General features: G+C 40.1%; 2 protein-coding genes across 2 annotated transcripts in view; one reads left to right on the forward strand and one right to left on the reverse strand.

The window, feature by feature from the left end:
• Positions 1-6,624, reverse strand: part of glt1d1 (glycosyltransferase 1 domain containing 1) — a 27,328-nt gene extending 20,704 nt beyond the window's left edge. The window contains exons 1-4 of the mRNA XM_037680702.1: positions 6,148-6,624; positions 5,197-5,348; positions 4,958-5,063; positions 2,406-2,462 (exon numbers count right to left, since the gene is read on the reverse strand). Of these exons, the coding sequence (XP_037536630.1) occupies positions 2,406-2,462; positions 4,958-5,063; positions 5,197-5,348; positions 6,148-6,215 (383 nt within the window). The 5' untranslated portion in view covers positions 6,216-6,624. The remainder of the gene's footprint in view (positions 1-2,405; positions 2,463-4,957; positions 5,064-5,196; positions 5,349-6,147) is intronic.
• A 485-nt stretch (positions 6,625-7,109) lies between these two features.
• Positions 7,110-19,994, forward strand: part of slc15a4 (solute carrier family 15 member 4) — a 56,825-nt gene continuing 43,940 nt past the window's right edge. The window contains exon 1 of the mRNA XM_037681186.1: positions 7,110-7,753. Coding sequence (XP_037537114.1) covers positions 7,187-7,753 — 567 coding nt within the window. The 5' untranslated portion in view covers positions 7,110-7,186. The remainder of the gene's footprint in view (positions 7,754-19,994) is intronic.

Consider the following 19,994-nt stretch of genomic DNA (forward strand, 5'->3'; position numbering starts at 1 on the left):
ATGTATATGTATGTATATATATATATATGTATGTATATATATGTATATGTATATATATATGTATATGTATATATATATATATATGTATATATATATACACATATATAAGACCTATAAGACCATCATTGATACCCTCCATAGGATGGGTAAGCCATAAAAGTTCATAGCTAAGGAGGCTGGCTGTTCACAGAGTGCTGTGTCCAAGCATATCAATGGAAAGTCTAGTGGAAGGACAAAGTGTGGCATGAGAAGATGCACCAGCAAAATAGATGACAGTGGGCTTCAGCTGATTATCAAATAGAGAAGATTCCAGAATCTGACAGAGATCCAGAAAGAGTGGAATGAGGCGGGAGTCACAGCTTCAAAAACCACCACATTCAGATGCATCCGGGAGATGGTCTACAACTGTCTGGTTCCTCGGTCCTTTTTTCTGATGAAAGTAAAGTGTGCCTTTCATTTGAAAATCAAGGTCCAAGGGTTTGGAGGAAGAAGGATGAGGAACAGAGCCCATACTGCTTGAGGTCCAGTGTGAAATATCCACAGTCAGTCATGATTTGAGGTGCAATGTCCAGTGCAGGTGTTTGTAAACTCTGCTTTCTTAAATCCAAAGTCACTGCAACAGTCTACCAAAACATTTTAGAGGACTTCATGATTCCTTCTGCTGATGATCTGTATGGAGATGCAGATTTCATCTTCCAGCAGGACCTGGCCCCTGCCCATGCTGCCAGAAGCACCAAAACCTGGTTTGATACCCATGTCACAGTGCTTGACTGGCCAGACAACTCGCCAGACCTAAACCCATTGAGAATCTATGGAGTATTCTCAAGAGGAACATGAGGGGCACCAGACCCAACAACAAAGAAGAGCTGACAGCATCAAGGAAATCTGGGCTTCCATAACTCCCAGTCAATCCACAGGCTGATTGCCTCAATGCCACATCGCATCAAGGCAGTGATTAAAGTAAAGGGATTCCCAACCAAGTATTGAAGAATGACATATCGTTTTGAAAGTATCATATTTTGATTGATTTGTTGTGATCCTAATTTCTTTTTCTTTTTTCTGTAAAAACTGAGAAGTAGTGTGGACTGATGTCTTCACAATATTTTCATTTTTTGAAATCCTGTTTTTGTGGGTTTCATGAGCTGGAAGCCCAAATTATGTAAAAATAAACAAATAAATACTTGAAATCATTTAAATTATGGGCCCTGAATCTATCATCTATTAAAGATTAACTTTTTGAATGGAATTATGGAAGTTAAACAACTTTTCCATGATATTCTAATTTTTTGGAAAGGGTCTCCTCTTTGTCTTTTTTCTGGCAGCTGCATTTCTAACATCCTTCTACCAGTATACCCACTGTCCCTCCTCTTGGCATGTCCAAACCATCTCTGTTTGGTCTCTCCAACTTTATCTCCCAGTTGTTCAACCTGTGTTGCACCTCTGATGATCTCGGTCCTAATCTTATCCAGCCTTGTCACTCCTAAGGAGAATGTCAACATATTAATTTCTGCCACTTCCAGTTCTTTCTCCTGTCTTCTTGTCAATGTCACTGTCTCCAGATCATACAATATAGCTGGTCTCACAACTGTCTTGTAAACTTTTCTTTGGACCTTTGCTGACACTATTATCACAAATCACTCCTGAAACTTTTCTCCATCCACTCCATCCTGCCTGAATTCTCTTTTCACCTCTTTACCACATTCCCCATTTTCCTGGACAGTGGACCCCACGTACTTGAAGTCCTGCACTGTGACTTCTGCTCCTTGTAGCCTCACTGTTCCACAATTTAAAATAATTTTCATATGTTTGCATATTTGTATTTTAATGAACTATGCTTAGCTTCACAGCTTCACAGGTTTGTTCAAAAAGTGACGTCTGAACCCCAAAACAAAAAATTACAAAATAGTGTCAAATAGATTTAAAAAAGGTAGCCAAGAAAAGGTGATGTAGCTACTCTATTTTTTACAGTCTGCAGATAAAAAATATATGTAGCAGAAAAATTAAACTGATGGAAAACAACCCTCTCATCTGACAAAGCTGATACTTAGAACTGCCCCAGTCTGATCAGATTATCAACACCTTGCACAGTGATCAGATATATAAGTGAAAAAGTACATTTTAAAAATCATTTTTAGACATAAAGTACATCAGCATGTTTGCAATGCAACTCGTCAATACAGCTTTACAGTTTGCTTATCTGAAGTTGATTGAGATCAGCGACCTCAATCATCAAGAAAAATCTCTTCAGAACCCCATCCTGATGTCTGAGAGCAGATCAAAGCATGACTTTTGGTTACTTAATCTTTTGCGGAACACTTTTGCTTGTACCACCCTGAGCAACACTTTCAGTCTCCAACAATAAACCACCAGCTGTTTTACAATCAAAATGAAACAAACAGTCCAATCATACCAAAAACTGTTCTGCCTCTTCTTTTAGTTTATCGGTAAACGCAACAGCAAACCTGAATGGGAACAAGAAAACACTGTTATTACCACTGGAAATGACATTTCTGTAAAGCAAGAAATGTATTAGTGACAATGAGTTTGATGTGTTTTAAAATCAAACACAATCTGAAGCACAACGAACAGAAAGCAGCAGCGGTGGAAACAAACAAGCATCTATAGAAAATGTCAGAAGGACATCACATCGTGGAGTAGTCTGAAATGTACCATGTTGTTTTAGTCAGCCTGAACTCGACCCATTCCTCCCAACCCTTGACAACTTGTCACAAAAAACGTTTTTCCATTTCTTGTTTATTTTTGTACACCACATTTGCGTTTGACTCACATAACCTAACTATAGCAACTTCCAACATGGTGTCAGTTACCCCACGTGCAATGCGTCACATTGTTAGCCATTCTCTATAAACAGGGAATGAAAGCAGGGCTTTCGGGACAAACATTGAGAGAATACAATGAGAAAAAAATGAAGGGAATTTAGGGCAAAAATCAGTGGGGGCATATTAATTTGCTTGTGTGGCAGTGCATTATTAAATGGGCCAACGGGCTCTGTGAGGTGACCGAATTTCATGATCAAAGTTAGTGTGAAGAGGCACAAGCAGGGGGAATTGCATGGATTGAGATGTTTGAAGTTGAAGGAGCTGGACTCCCATTTCTCCAACAAGGCAATTATGCCCTCAAACTTCCAGACTTACTAGATAAATTCCCTACCATGCACTTTTAGTTCAAATGAAAAGAGGCAGAGTTGGATGTCAGGTCATAGCTCATGATATCGATGAGTATTCTTTGCTAAACTTTGGAAAAAGAAAAAAAAACCTCACAGCTGGAGTTGGATTACAGCTGCTCAGCCTCAGACTTTCATCACATCCATCAGGGACAGGAAGCAGCTGAGAAACCCAGACCTGATTTTCTACATTAATGACTAAAACTATAGTTTATCATTTCTGAGATAAATTCTGAGAAAAAAAAAAAAGTCTGTCGTTCTTTACAGGAATACATATCGCCTGCCACTTGCTAAACTAAGATCTTACAATGAGAAGAGGCAGAGTTAAAAATATTTTGTGCAAACGTGCCAAATGAAACAGTGCACAATCTCAATATTGCAAGAAATCACAAAATGTGCTGTTACTCAGCATATGCGTGACAATTCTCAGCTACTACCACGTCAACTGTAGCACATCTGTAACGTAAACACGGTTATAAACATTTTGTGTTGGCTAATGTTGATCACAATGTGTTAGCATGCTATAATCTGTAAATCTCACATTAGGTTTGTTAGTTTGTTCAAGACGAGAAAAAAACAAAAGACATGATTGAACAATATTAGAAAACATCTTAATTTTATATTGATGATGTGAAACAAGCTACTCAAGTGGTCACGGTTACTTCCTGTTTGCACTTGGAGATGTGGACAGCTGCATCAAACTTCTATAAAGGAAGTTTGGAAAAATACGTCTTAATACACCCTTTTATACATAAACTTAATATGCTGTAAATATTTGTTTAAAATTATAACAAAAAGGACTGTAAAGCTTCAATAACGCCACAGTCAACATAAGTTATTTTAAATCGGATCAGCTGAGCTTTCTCAGAAGAAACATATGACTTTGTTACAGATAGGCATGGGGAAATGGTTCCTTCTTCTTATTTCATTATTTTCTCTTTCTTAGAAAAGCTGTTTGGTTTCCAGGATGTGCTCGTTGAAAGTGACAGAAGTCAGCTCTTCTGAAGAGGGATTTTGTGGAAAGGTTATGAATAGTTAACATCTTGTATATAGCTCTTTGAACAGCCTCAGTTTGGAGGAATAAAGTTTAATTTTGACCAAAATAATCAAGCAAAAGCTGTCCCGGGCAGGAGGAACACCAGTTAGGACCAAACCATGACAAATGTTTCATAGTGATTAATGCAAACACATATTAAATCTTTACACTGCTGTCAATTTTGCATGACTCAGTAATTTACAGAATTGTATGCATTTCATACACAAGTGCATTAGCAGCTAGCTGTAGCACTTCTGATGCAACCTCGGGCATAACAATATTTCTGCAATAATAACTGTGCAATATGAAATTTGTAACAGTTTGTAACCCCTTCATTATTCAAGGAGGGCGCTCCGCCGTCAAAAGAACCGAAGTGAGGAGCGGAGATTGATGCAGCTCAGCTCAGACTCCAAACCGTGACAAACACGCACAATACAAACGTTGAGCTACTCCAAAACCAACCCCCCCGTCCCCAGTTGACAACTGCCCGTTACTGGCAATACTAACGTAGCGCTACGCTAAACAACCCACCCCCAACAGAGGTCATTCAAAGAGCTTTTTATAACAGATATAATATTCTAATCATTCCACAGAACCTCACATTAATAGATCTGAACTATCTATTTATGGAAGAAAATTCAACTGTGCACACTTCTGTAGAATTAAACATAAAATAAATACCTAATTGTATACACCCACTTACTACTATTTCTGATAATAGTTTGCAGCAACATCACCTGGCTTTCAGTAGCACCTGCTCCATAACCACACGCTTCCGTTCATCTTTCACGTCTTCATTTATGTCTGTTCCACCAAAAATGACGCCAAAAGGAACTTGGACATCTATAGTGAAGAACCAACAAGGCACAAAATAATAATTACATTTATAAGAAGAGGTAGAACAGGTCTACTGTTTTTCTGATCAAAGTCAATTCTTGAACGTCAGCTCATAAGTAAATAAAGTAAGGATGTTTACCCAGCAGGAGTCTGCCAGCTTTAAACACGTGGATGGCCAGTGCACCTTCATACGGAGGAGTCCCCGACACTAGATGTGCCACCTCAGCAGGAGACTGAAAATCCCCTGCATCTCTGAGCTCACAAGTATGTCCCGCTGATTCAATGTAAGACCTGAAACATAAAACACATCTGACTATGACTGGCGTGCAGTAGTGAAATGTGCTTTCATGCTAAATTTTAGGCATTTGCACATAATTTTGGTTTCATTTTCTGCCTTTTTATGATTTTCTACAACGGGATGAACACGATGTGTCATTATATTTATCGGATAGCTTCAGTTCATTAGAAATGAAGCTTTAACAATGAAAATACAGGGCTATCTGTAAGACTGGATGATTTACTTTACATGGCAAGTTGTACTTGGCTTAATAACAAAACTCAAAATAAAAGTGACAAAGCTTATGAAAGCTGTTATAAATTATTTACCTTAATGTCTTGTATTATTAAATATTTTGCATTAATCTAAAAGTATTATTTTTTTATTATATTTATCTTGGGGACAAACACAGTATGCATAATAAAAAATAATAAAAAACTGATTTGTAATATCTAAATACATAGTTATTTTAATAGATCATACAGATTCGAGTGTTATTGTAGTTGCATTTCAAGAAAAGGGCATGTATCTAGTTTACATGTGTGCAGTACAGTATGTAGTTTCACTAAAAGAAAGGATGTGAGTACTTCCTCCAACACATGACTTAAGATCACATGTTTGAGTCTAGTTCCAGTGAATAAAACCATGTTAAATTAAGCCATACTGGTTCATTAATGTTGCCTTCCTTTGCAAGCAGCCAAAAGAGCTGCACACCGACACCAACAGTTTTAATGGACTTAGTCAACTATTAACTATGCTGTCATCAGGGCTTACATGCTAATTAGGAAACAGCTGTTGCAGCCAGTAAATTACCTTATTCTCTCGGCTGTTGTGTGGTTCCCGGTTTTGGGACTGAGGGGGGCTAAAAAGAGTAGTTTCATGATCTCCACAAAGGGCTGCTGTGTCCCAGTAAGTGGTGGAAAAACGACCCAACAAACAGAAACAAACTCCGAGTTTCAGCTGGCTCGTTAACCTGCACTCCTATCACATTTCCTGGACTCATGCCCGTAAACGCAGGTGATGCTAACTGTGCTACTTCATGGCTACCTCCTCCTGCAGCTCACCATGCTTCAAATGTTTACAAGTCCGTCTCCAACATTATTCCCTGGAAACACATGGACCGGTGGAGAGTAACTATTTTACCTAACGAAAATGATTTTCCTATTACACGACTCTTTCTGGGATGCGTTTTAACTGCGTATTCATCAAGTACAGACAAAAAAAGTACTTGAAAATGCTGGGAATAATAATATGAAATAGAAGAAGGAAACGCGCGAACACTTCCTTCTTTCTTCTGAGGATGTACGTCGCATGCGTAAACTGAACTAATTTAAAAGTCATACGGATAGACCGTTCTACGTTTCTTTACGCGACGTTGGTGAGTGCGGTGCACTTATAGATCGACACTGCAGCTGCGCAGATTTGACAGTTCGTGCTGGGCGCTGTGTCACGCGACAGTACTGTGACGTTGTTTTTGTGTACCTCAGTTCTCCTTAAAAAAAAAAAAAAAGTATTTACATGACGAGAAAAAGTAGACATTTGAGCGGTTAGCGTTACGTTGGCTAATTGAAAGAACTGAAGACCGCAGACAACTGTTTTGCCAACTGAAGGTAATGTAAAACCGTAGCTATGTTACAGCTAGCTTAATGTTTGTACTAAGTGCTTATTTTAACCGCGTCTTATTTTACTCTTCAAAGAGAAACTCTTGAAAGACAGTGTGTCACGTGTGATTTTTCAGTGACTTTTTAAAATTGTGTCACTGACTGTTTAGTTTACCAACTTAACCCTATTTGTGTTTTCCCCCCTGTAGGTTTAACGTAACTTTTTTGGGATTAAAGCTGTTTCTATCAAGATGGCGAACAACAGGGATGCGGATGAGAGCACCCCTCTATTGGACTCAGGTGACAGTCCTTCACCACCATCAGTCTTCCAGGGAAGGAGACTTGCGTGTGCAACTGTCCTGCTTGCTGAATCACTGGAAAGGATTGCTTTCTACGGCATCACGTCCAATCTGGTTCTGTTTCTTAATGGTACTCCTTTTTATTGGCAAGGAACGCAGGCGAGCCAGGCTCCTCTGGTGTTCATGGGAATAACATACCTGATTTCACCTTTTGGAGGCTGGTTGGCAGACGCATACCTTGGGAAATTTTGGACTATTGCCTCAAGTTTGATCCTGTATTTTATTGGCATGCTGTTTTTCCCTTTTATTTCAAACAACAATACAAGAATACACCTATGCGGAGAAGAGAAAGCGTTTCCAGTGCAACCTCCTGAATGCACAAACGGCACCTCTCTATCTAGTAAAAACTGCCCCATCCGTGACCCATATTGTAGCCCAGTAATCTATACTGGACTCTTCTTAATTGCACTAGGTGTGGGTACTGTGAAGTCCAACATCACTCCATTTGGAGCAGATCAGGTGAAGTATAAACTATATTTTTGAACTTTTATACCAGTAGACGTGAAGTTTTTTTTATATAGTTGCTAAAGGTTCTGGTTATTACAACAGTTTATTGTCTGGCCCATATATAATCAGGTATGCAGTGTGTGATTATAGAGGTCTGATGTGATTGGACTTCCTGTGTACCATGACATGTCACTCCCTTCACATCACGCTTCCTCAGTTACTGTTTACCGTTCAGTTTGCACTAAAGGAGAGGTGGAATAGCTTAAAAAATTATCTTGTTATGCTTACAAGTTCATGAGACAGAGAAGACACACATTGCTATTGTGTCCCTTTTTTCAAATAATTATTTATGCTTTGCACCAAACAGGACTAAATACACACAATACACAATAATCTAGCACCAACAGTTGCAAGAGATATGTGTAGACATGTGGTGTTTTTGAGGAGTCATGGGGACATTTTTGTATCAGAATGGGACTTTTGGGTTAAAATTATTGGGGTACTGTTTTTCTGAATGTTTAAGAGCTTGTTTTAGGAGCTTGTCATGACTTTAAAAAATGGGTAAATAACCAAACTAAATTAAGTAGCTTCTTAGAAACTGCCTACAACTAATCTGGAATCTCTGTGCTACACGTTACATTTATTTTGTGTTTAACAGAATTAAAGTGTGGTTACTGTTAGTGCAAACATTTTAGTTTGCATGTCAAATGTTGAAACTTATTATTATTATTTATTATTTTTACAATTTTTAAGTAAGCACAGTGGCGCAACTAGTAGAGCTGCTGCCTCTCAGCGAGCAGGTCCCTGGTTCAAATCCCAGTCCGCGGGCCTATCTGGGTGGAGTTTGCATGTTCTCTCCGTGCATGCGTGGGTTTTCTCCAGGTAATCCGGTTTCCTCCCACAGACCAAAAACATATGTTAGTCTGATTGGTAACTCTAAATTGTCTCTAGGTGTGAGTGAGAGAGTGAATGGTTGTTTGTCTCGTTTGTCTCTACGTGTCCCTGTGATGGACTTGTGACCCGTCCAGGGTGTACCCCGCCCCTCGCACAGTGATAGCTGGACATGGGCACCGGTGACCCCCGTGACCCAAAAATGGAATAAGCGGGTAAAAAGATAATGGATGGAATATTTAAGTGCTTAAAGTAATTTAAAATACAGTATACTGGCAGCAGCACATTAAAATAAGTTTGGATAGGCCATGTTTACCTCTCTGAAACATTCCCTCTACTTTTAACAAAAGCTGTAACAGCTGCATATATATTTTCTTTTTGTTGTGGTCCTGATAAGTCCAGGAACAAATGGCAGGACACATAACATATGAAGCCCAGACGACCACACCACAGCATCCCGACACAAGACGCTGACACGTCTCACCAACATAGAGTGTGACCAAACACGTCACCCAAAATGACACTCTGCAAACAAACCGTCAACAGTCACAGTGACAGGACGGGCCTAGAAATATGCCACGAATTAACTGAGCACCCAAACAAGTTATTAAACACTTCAGGAACCAAACAAGTTATTAAACACTTCAGGAACCAAACAAGTTATTAAACACTTCAGGAACCAAACAAGTCCCAGTAAATGTTATTGAAACATCTTTGGATCGGACGAGCCCCCAAATACTGTATGCTATGGTCCTGATAAGTCCAGGAATAAATGACAGGACGCACAACATATGAAGCCCATACGACTGTACAATTTAGACAAAGCTTTGATTATCAGTCAGTCATCTGAACATAAATGCAGACTGGGAGGTCTGGTTAAAACAAACAAAAGAGGGAGAAGCCCCGGACCAGCCAGCAGTTGACCGTCGGATTCGGGCTGCTCCCCTCATCCTATGCTCCAGGGACTAATCCTACAACCAAAAATTATTAACTTAAACTACACGGGTGACTCCCACTCCCAACAACAAATAGCTCAACAACAAGACGGTGACAAAGTGCAATAATCTGTGGCTGAAGCGAGGCTGGAGAACAAAACCAACAACCATCAGACCAACGTCTCCTCTGGCCTCCCTCGCTCGTCCAGCAGGCGGAGCGTGGTCCTTTTAAACAGCTTCTGGCCGATCAGCTGTTCAGAGGGAGAGTGTATGAGTTAGACACACATGTACATAATTGACACAGGGACACGTCACAACAGTATATACTTTTCTGAACTGATGGTTACTGTCCAGCTGTAAGCTGCATACGTAAATGTACCATAGGTAGTAATGTCCCTTCATACGGCATCAGAGAGGTAGTATTTTGAACTGTGTTCCTATAACTGGCTGGATGGTCTGTCTTTTCTTTAATATGGATTAGTTTAGTATGAATTAAGGAAGAGGTTTTCACAACAAATTTCACATTTTGATTTGTCTGAGCACAGAATGTTTTTCTGCTTTGCCTCACTTCATTTTAAAATATATTTGGCACAGAGAAGATGTCTGAGTTTCTGGATGGTGTTCACATTTGGCTTACTTTTTGTATTAAAAAAGCTTTAACCAGTCTCTGGATGGCATAGAAAACAGTAGAGTGATTTGTGGAAGTGTTTCTGAGCCCACACATGCCCACAACAGAATCAAACCTGGTTTTGATGCTGTGGCCCCTGAGGTTTTAAAGATCACATCCAGTAATTAATTTCAGCGTTGATGCTTGAGATCAGAGATTTCTTCAGATTCTTAACTTTATTCGACAATATTATCAATTGTAGATGATAGTACTGTATATTTACATTTTCTCAGGTAATTAAATACATGATGCCCATCTTTTATGGTGGTGGGCAATAAATACATTCTAATTTGGGTCTATCATTAAAAATGACCTATAATAGAACTGTTGAAATGTCAATGAATTGCAAATTTTTTTGAAGATTTGCAAAATTCTTCTCGTCAATCTAAGTGTAGGAGCATCAATAATTTTGTGCTCATAAATAAAATATATTTATACTTGCACACTTCCTCTACAGTACAAGGACAAGTGGAATGAATTAGTGTCATTAGGAGAGTGGTTATACATGGTCACAAAAAGCTCAGATTCTATCTGAATAATATTGAACCCGGTAGGCCTGGTTATTTTAGTAAAATCTTATCTCACTGAAGAAAACTTTCTCTGCTGGCACATTTTACACAGTGTCTGCTTCACCTAGCTTTATTCAGCTATAGATTTTTCATGTAATGATAAATCAAAGTTCGTTTTACTTCTTGAATTAAATTTGACTTTGTAAGCTTGCAAAATAAGAGCTGTTAGATTGATAATGTTATTTTCTCCCAGTACTTTTTACATTGTTTTGAAGCTTTGGAAATTAGCATATCAAAACACATAGTTTTGTACCTCACAAGGGCTGATAGATGACAGAAAAATAAAATATACCTACGGTATGTCCTCAGTTCTGTAATGAAGAGGGAGGAGGTGCACATTTGATAGTGGAGCATTGGTCACCCACATGGCTTGAATTAATAAACTTATTATAATTTAAACCAGGTCATTTGTGTTGACCTTACCAGAACATGACATCATTTGCAATTAGTCATTTATTGCTTCAGTATAGTTTCTGAGCTCATCTGTGAATCAGAGCTGACTGCTGCAGCTACTTTAATTGATAAATGTTTCCTGCTGTTTGGATATTTGAGCTAAAGTGAGCTCCTTGCTGCTGTGAACCCAGAAACTATTTTGATAATTGTATCAGAAACCTTTGGTTTAGTCGAGGATTTGTCTCCATCCTAATATGCAATGCAAACAAGCGAGGGGTCACTTAACTGAGTGCAGGTAATGTGTAGGTAGAGTTCTTCTTCGATGCAAAAGACGCGGGGAAAGCTTGAGAGTTAAAATTTGATAAATCTATTGACTGTGGAGATTATAGGATGTGCTGCATTTAGGGAAGAAAAACAAACAAACAAATGAAAAATCAATCTGCTCAAAGAAAACTGATTGAGGAATGCACAGATAATTCAAAAAGACAGGACAGATACTCACATTCTTCACTTGATTAGTCTTTGTTTGCATAGCAAGACAAAACTTGTGAACAACAACAATCCACGATCTTCAGGTTGTCAATCATGGTAGTGTCTCACTCCCATAAGGTAGTTGACTACTGGTAATAGTAGTTATGAGAAAATATGCATCTTTTCAGTTTGCAGTCAGTCTCACTAAATTATGAGTGTTTGTGACTTCAGTGACCAACAAGCAGCGCAGCTCCATTTTACAGGTTGATTTCTAACCATCTGTCTCTCCACACAAGGTTGGTGAGTGTGTTTTACTTGTAGAGTGACTCTGCAGCTGGGCAGATGTGACAGTTTGTACTGGGCGCAATGTCATGCGACAGTACTGTGACGTTGTTTTTGTGGGCTTCCAGTTCTCCTTTAAAAAAGTATTTACACGAGACGAGAAAAACTAGACTTTTTAAAAAAAAAAATTATCTTAATTTTACCAGGAAAGAAATGCGTTGAAATTATTGATCTCTTTTACATAGATGTCCTGGAAAATGTTCACAGTGCAAACAAGCCATTTACAGCAACAGTCTTAATAACAGTAATGGTAATATTAAAGTAGTTGTAACAAAACATCCGGTAATAAGTCATAAAATACAATGCAAGTTTAAAATATATCACAATTTGAGACATAATGTTGCAGGTGCACGATGTGACTAAAACCTCTGACAGTTTTAATTTAAAACTAGATAAAAGAATAAAAGACTCCAACCTCAACTTAAGCTGCAGATCATGCCAAGACTAGGGGTGCACCGATAAATCGGCCGGCCGATCGATCGGCCCCGATTTCCTTAATTTGGGGAGATCGGCGATCGGCCGATCTTTAAATGAGAAGCCGATTTTATCCACCGATCTTATCTGCCTCCGGAAAGGTCTGAAAATCAGCTGCTGTCCCCTTTTGCTCCACTGTGAGAGCTCACACACAGGTCACTCGGAGCAGCCATGTCGTCGGTTTGGAAGTTCTACGCTGTAAAAGAAAATGAGCCAAAGATCGCAATTTGCAATTCGTGTAAAGCCGAAGTAAGTCGTGGTGGAGCCACCACCAAAACCTTTAATACAACAAACCTCGTTCGCCATTTAAGAAATCACCACGCCGCCAAGTATGCAATGTTTGAAGAGAGCAACCAAGCTAAGGCTAATGCTAAAGCTAGCGCTAACAAAGAGGCAGTCGGTGGGTCGCTGTTAGCTTTTATGAGCAACGAAAAGAGCAAAGCTACCACGAGGAAAGTGATGGAGTTCATGGCATTAGACAACCAGCCATTTTCAGTCGTTGAGGACAAAGGTTTTAGAAGCTTGATGCAGCACGTGTGCCCACGATATAATATGCCGAGTCGGAAATATTTTTCTGATGTTGCATTACCGGAGTTGTTCAGCCAAGTTTCGAGAGACACCCGCAGCCTGCTAAAAGCTAATACAAATACACTCAGCTTTACAACAGACATCTGGACTTCTGATGTAAGTTTAATGTCCATGTTAAGTTTTACTGCACAGTGGATTGACGAACAGTTCGAACGTCATCAAGTACTCTTAAACTGTAAAGAAATGGCAGGGTCTCACACTGCGGCCAATTTATCAGCAGAGTTTAAGGCGATGCTGAATCACTGGGAAATCGATCATGGAAGAGTTCACGTTGTTTTACGGGATAATGCTCGTAATATGGCCAAAGCGCTGGATGATATCAACCTGAAAAGTTTACCCTGCCTGGCACACACACTGCAACTGGTTGTAAATGAGGGACAGCTGGCGCAGCGCAGCATCACAGACATGGTGGCAACAGGAAGGAGAATTGTTGGACATTTTAAGCATTCATCACTTGCCTATTCCCGACTTTATGACATACAGACACAGTTAGGTCAACCCAGGAAACGATTACAGCAAGACGTTTCAACGAGGTGGAACAGCACAGTCTACATGCTGCAGTCGCTGTTGGAGCAGAGACGTGCTATTGGCGTGTATGCTGCTGAGCACGAGTTACCAGCCACACTCACAGCACACCAGTGGGAGCTACTGGACAATGTGCTCACCATTCTTGCACCTTTTGAGGAACTCACAAAGGAGATTAGCTCATCAACAGCTACAGCAGCAGATGTCATCCCAGCCATCACTGCACTCAAGCGGATTTTGGAGAGGCAAGCGAGCACAGACCGTGGCGTGGGTACAGCCAAAGCTACGCTGCTGGAGGCTGTTGTGAGAAGATTCAGCAACATTGAGCATGAGCCCCTGTACAGCTTGGCCACTGTTCTGGATCCAAGGCAAGTAACTATTAACATTCTATTTTAGCCATAATGACTTTTAGCCTACTGCTATATTTCAACAAACATTTAAATTAAATTAAAAATAAAAATTTATTGATTGAAATGCATTTCTTTATTTACATGCAAGTCATAAAAACTGTTAATGTATACAAAACACAATGATTGACCCATCTTTCTTTGTTTATGCAAAACAAGGTACAAGAATCGCTACTTCTCAGCAGAGGTGAAAGATGACGTGAAACTGCTCCTTTTGACCAAACTTGCAGAGGGGGAGACCAGATGCACACCTGCTGCAGGAACATCCTCTGAAGTGGGACCTCCTGCTATAGATGAACCTGCAGCCAAAAGGCGTAGTCTACTGTTTGCAGCTCACGACGAAATCTTAAAGGAGAACATTGAACAGGAGCAACAGCTGGCCAGCCCTTCAGCTATGCAGGTACAGAACTACCTATCTGAGGTTCCTGTTGAAAGGAGCCAGGACCCATTGGTCTACTGGAAGATCAATGAAAATCGTTTCCCTCATCTTGCTCTACTTGCCCGAACCTATCTCTCTGCCCCATGCACAAGCGTTGAAAGCGAGCGCCTGTTTAGCTTGGCTGGACATGTAGTAGATGAGAAAAGAAGTCGCCTGTCTGGTGACAAAGCAGAAATGCTTTTGTTCATCAAGAAAAACCTGCCACTAATGAAAGTGACTGGAATAAGTCTGTGAGAACTAACTTACCAGTGTTAGTTCTTATTACCCACTGACTTGAAAATGTTACACTTGTTGCATTATCTTTTTTTTTTTTTAAATGTAACAAGTGAAAGAGTTGAAGGAACTGAACATTTTTTTTTAGTTAATTTTATAGTTTTAACAAAAATTGTGTAAACTTCATTTATATTTCAGAATACTACCTCATGACAAGTTAAAACAACAAGTTTGTATTGTTTCTAGGGTATTTTTCAAGGGTATGTTTTACAATAAAATAAGATTGGTAAATTGAAGGTGCATTGTGATCTTGTAACACCTGACACTGTTGCTTATAAAAAAAAATCGGTATCGGCCAAAATCGGAATCGGCAGTTCAGACTTTCAAAAAATCGGTGATCGGTGATCGGCCTGAAAATTGAAATCGGTGCACCCCTAGCCAAGACCACAGGCCAAAATCAGACAAACTCATCTTTCCCGACTCTGTGCGCACAAAGGGTACCTTTAAACCACAACCATCACTGGCCCAGAGGCTGTGTGTGTTCTGTAATCAAATTTTATGTTATTAACCTTTATTTAACCAGGCAAATCCCCTTGAGATCACAGATCTCTCTTGCAAGGGAGGCCTGGGCCTGAAGGCAGACTAACATGCATGTTTTTGGTCTGTGGTCGGAAACCGAAGTACCCGGAGAAAACCCCACGTGAGCACGAGAAGAACTTGCAAACTCCACATAGAAGGACCCCAGGTCCAACCGGGGATTGAACGCAGGATCTTCTTGCTGTGAGGCAACAGTGCTAACCACTGAGCTGTCGTGCTGCCACATGAACTTGGAGTAGATGGTAATTTTCTCATATTGTATATTCATTCAACCTTTATTTATACAAGTTAGTCTCATATGAAAATATACCAATGTTTCATCCTTTGAAGAAGAAAGTTCAGCAAAGGTATATAAAGTACAATGGTGAGTTCTAAAGGGTGATCCTGTTACATACCTCATGGTAAATGGAGTCCATGTTGGCTAAGGTAATGGGGGAGGCAAATCTATAGATTGTGTCTCCGTAGTCCAGCTGTGATAAAATCAACCTTGTTACAAGCCACTTACGGGAACAAATAGAAAACCATGATTTAAGTCTATACAAAAAACTTGGAGTACATTTTTGCTTTTTTATTAGATATGTAATGTGATGTTTAAAATTAAAATTTGGGTGAAAAGTAAAGCATTGCGTTGGCTAATTGAGGCCACTGAAGACTGTCGACAACTGTTTTGCCAATTGAACGTAATGTAAAACCATAGTTATGTCACAGCTAACTTAATCTTGTTTGTACTAAATGTATAATTTACTCACAGTTAAAAGAGAAACACTTGAATGACAGTGTCATGTGATATTGCAATGCAGCAGAGGGCGGTCTGACCAAGCGTCAGACTTCTGATATGTTGAGTTTGAGAATGTTTTGGATATTTCATCCATCCATCCATTATCTTTACACACTTATTCCATTTTGGGTCACGGGGGTCGCCGGTGCCCATGTCCAGCAATCACTGTGCGAGGGGCGGGGTACACCCTGGACAGGTCTCCAGTCCATCACAGGGCCACATAGAGACAAACGAGACAAACAACAATTCACTCTCTCACTCACACCTAGGGACAATTTAGAGTTACCAATCAGCCTAACATGTATGTTTTTGGTTTGTGGGAGGAAACCGGAGTACCTGGAGAAAATCTACGCATGCACGGAGAGAACATGCAAACTCCACCCAGAAAGGCCCCTGGACCGGGGTTTGAACCAAGGACCTGCTCATTGAGAGGCAGCAGCTCTACCAGTTGTGCCACCGTGCTGCTTGATATTTCAGTTACTCTTTAAAATACTGTCACTGAATGTTTAGTTTACCAATTTAATCCTGTTTGTGTTTTCACCCCCAAAATAACTCTTGTTTTTGTCGTCTTGGCTTGAAAAACCTTATTCTAGGTTGTGTACATTGTTTTGTTGTGAATTTATGCCCACACTCATTTGTTCAACTTTTATTGATACAGATTAGTCTCTGTGAGCCTCGAGGACTCATTTACAAGAGAGACCTGTTTTAAACAAAGAATGATGACAACAGTAGACAATCATAAAAGAAAGCATACAAATTGAAAATAAGTGGAAGAAATTATATATATATATATATATATATATATATATATATATATTATATATATATATAAAACTAAACAAACACAGCTAGGTTGTAAAGAGATGTAGAAAACTAAAAACAGGAACATGTCTACATTGATTTTTGCCAGGAACTTAACAGCTTCTTAAAGCCACTTAGAGAGGTCAAGGTCGAGAACTTCAGATATTTTTGCAAGATATTCCAGGGAGCGGAGTAGGAGAAGGCTTTTTTTTGCCAAGTTCAGTTCTCACTGAGGGAACACTGCAGGTAATAATGTCCTGAGAGTGCACGCTGTAGCTGCACTCACGCAGAGACATGTAGGAGGAGATGTATGAAGGAAACGGACCAAGAAATGATTTAAAGATGTACCAGTGAGAGAGTCTAAGTGAAGTTAATGATGTCCAGTTAACCAGTGAATACAGGGTGATGGGTATGATAGTTACAGCCAGTTATGAATCTTAGCGCACCATGATAGACAGCATCCAACATCTGCAGGGTGCTTGCAGGGGTGTTCATGTAATATCTTCTTAGTCAATGGAGGGAAGGAAAGCTGCAGTTACAAGGTGTTTCCTAACATTCATAGACGGGATGTATTTATGGAAAAAATAAACAATTTAACTTTCAGTTTCCTTACTAGGTTTTCCACGTGGGGCTTAAAAGAGAGATGCGAATCGACCAAGATATACCCAAGTATTTGTAGAAATCGACAAACTCTAGGAGCACCATTTGAAGATAAAATAGAAGTAAGGGCTTCTGGGACCGACTTCCTGTTTGAAAACAACATCCCTTTGGTTTTGTCTGCGTTAAGTACAAGTTTGAGACAGAACAAAACTGACAGCAAACTTGTCTTGGTCTGCTTTGTATCCACCTTGGCAGCCACTCCCACATTTCTAATCAATCTACTTTTGAAATGAAGACAGTCGAAAAACATTAATAATTTGAGTTTTAAAGCGGGCAGCATGGTGGTGCAACTGGTAGAGCCACTGCCTCTCAGCGAGCAGGTCCCTGGTTCAAATCCCGGTTTGGGGGCCTCTCTGGGTGGAGTTTGCATGTTCTCTCCGTGCATTCGTGGGTTTTCTCCAGGTGCTCCGGTTTCCTCCCACAGACCAAAAACATGCATGTTAGGTCGTTTTCACGCCAGATAGTCCGGTAGACTTGGTTCGGTTGGGGATCAATATTCATGAGCTTTTGTTTACATTTGAGCTGGTGTGTTTGCATTCACACTGCACTGTGCAGTCGAGTCAACCTGTTGAACCAACCTATTCCCCTGCTCGCCTGTGGGGGCGCTGCACCCAGAACTACTGAAAGAAACGACACAAAAACCTCTAAAGACACGTCTTCTTCTGTAAATAAAAACAAAACGAAGTGGCATCAAGTTTTAGCAGTTTTAGGAGTTATATTTTGTCATTTTTTAAAAATGGACTCAGCATGAGCAGAAGATGAGACAGAAGACCATGGAGAATACTGTTTTTCACACAAGGCAGCTGACGGCTCCATATAAGGTCAGAGAAATGCGTGTTTTTGTCCTGCGGAGCGGGGCCCGGTCTGTTTACATTCACACTGCACTCAAACCGCGCTGGAGTTCGCTTCTACCGGACCGAGACCTAGGTTTTAGCCCGGGCCAGAGTTCGATGGCGCGTTCACACCTCCCTAAACGAACCGGACTTTCTAGGAAAACGAGCTAGAGTTCGATTAAAGCGGACTAAACAGGGCTGGTGTGAATGCACCCTTAGGCTGATTGGTAACTCTAAATTGTTCCTAGGTGTGAGTGTGAGAGTGAATGGTTGTTTGTCTCTTTTGTCTCTGTGTCCCCATGATGGACTGGAGACCTGTCCAGGGTGTACCCCGCCCCTCACACAGTGATTGCTGGACATGGGCACCGGCGACCCCCATGACCCAAAATGGAAGAAGTGGGTAAAAGGTGATGAATGGATGGATGGAGTTTTCGAGCTGGACTTAGTTCTGTAAACTTTGATGTTCTCTGTCTGAGAATAGCTCCAGTGCAGGTTTCAATTTTCTGCATGCATCAAGCAAGCTGTGCGTTCGTGTTCTGTGGGGCAATATTTTGAACACAATGATTTGTTTGTGTGCTGGTACATGACTTGCAAATCTGTATTCTACGCTGTACACAATATTTTGGTGCACACTTCCGCCGATATTGTGCACTACTCTTCCTGCAGGATTTTTTCAGAAACACCTGCACTGAAGACCTGTGGCTCATGTGTAATTATGTGGCAATTGCAGGAGTTGGAAAAGTAAACAAATGTAGGCTGTGGTAAAATGCAACTTCTCCCGTTTCCCAATTATCTTGTGAGGTAGGGAGGCAAGTCTTGAGTGACATCTGGCACTCAACCAGTTATTGTGTGACCCGTTCAGTCTTTGTAGCAGGTGGGGAGTTTGATTAGTTGTACACCTGTTAAACGCAACACAGGTGTCAAGGAGGCCTCAGGAAGGAGACTTCTCATAAAGCTGAAATTAAGTTTGCATCATGGCTGAGTGATTACAGTTTTTTGTGTGTTTTTTAATCAAATGCTTTCAATGCACATTTTGCAAGTGCAAACAATGTATTCAGTGTCAACTTGTATATGAATAAATGTTTCAATACAATAGCAAAAAAATACTCGATGGGAATACCCCCCCCCCCCCCCCCCCCCCCCAGCTCTAATGCCATAACCACAGTGCATCTGGAAAGTATTCAAGGCTTCACTTTTTTCATATTTTATTATATTAGTCTTATTCCAAATTGTATGATATTAATCTCTTTCCCCAAAATCCTACACAAAATACAACATTATGACAATGTGACAATTTTTTTTTTGCTTTTTGTAAATTTATTTAAAAAAAAGATGACTAAGAAATCACATTTATGTAAATATTCACATAATTTACTTAATGCTTTGTTGATCCATCTTTGGCAGCAATTACAGCCTCAAGTCTTTTTGAATATGATGCCACAGGCTGAGCACACCTCTCTTTAGATGGTTTGTCCTATTCTTCTTTGCAGTACTTCTCAAGCTCTATCAGGTTGGATGGGAGACATATGTATAGCCATTTTCTGATATCTCCAGAGCTGTTCAATCAAATTCAAGTTTGGACTCTGGCTTGGCCACTCCAGGACCTTCACAGAGTGGTCCTGAAACCACTCTTTTGAGATCTTGGCCATGCGCTTTGGGTCGTTGTCCTG

Source organism: Nematolebias whitei, chromosome 8 (assembly GCF_014905685.2).
Source record: "Nematolebias whitei isolate Nwh7 chromosome 8, NemWhi1, whole genome shotgun sequence".
Taxonomy (NCBI): Eukaryota; Metazoa; Chordata; class Actinopteri; order Cyprinodontiformes; family Rivulidae; genus Nematolebias; species Nematolebias whitei.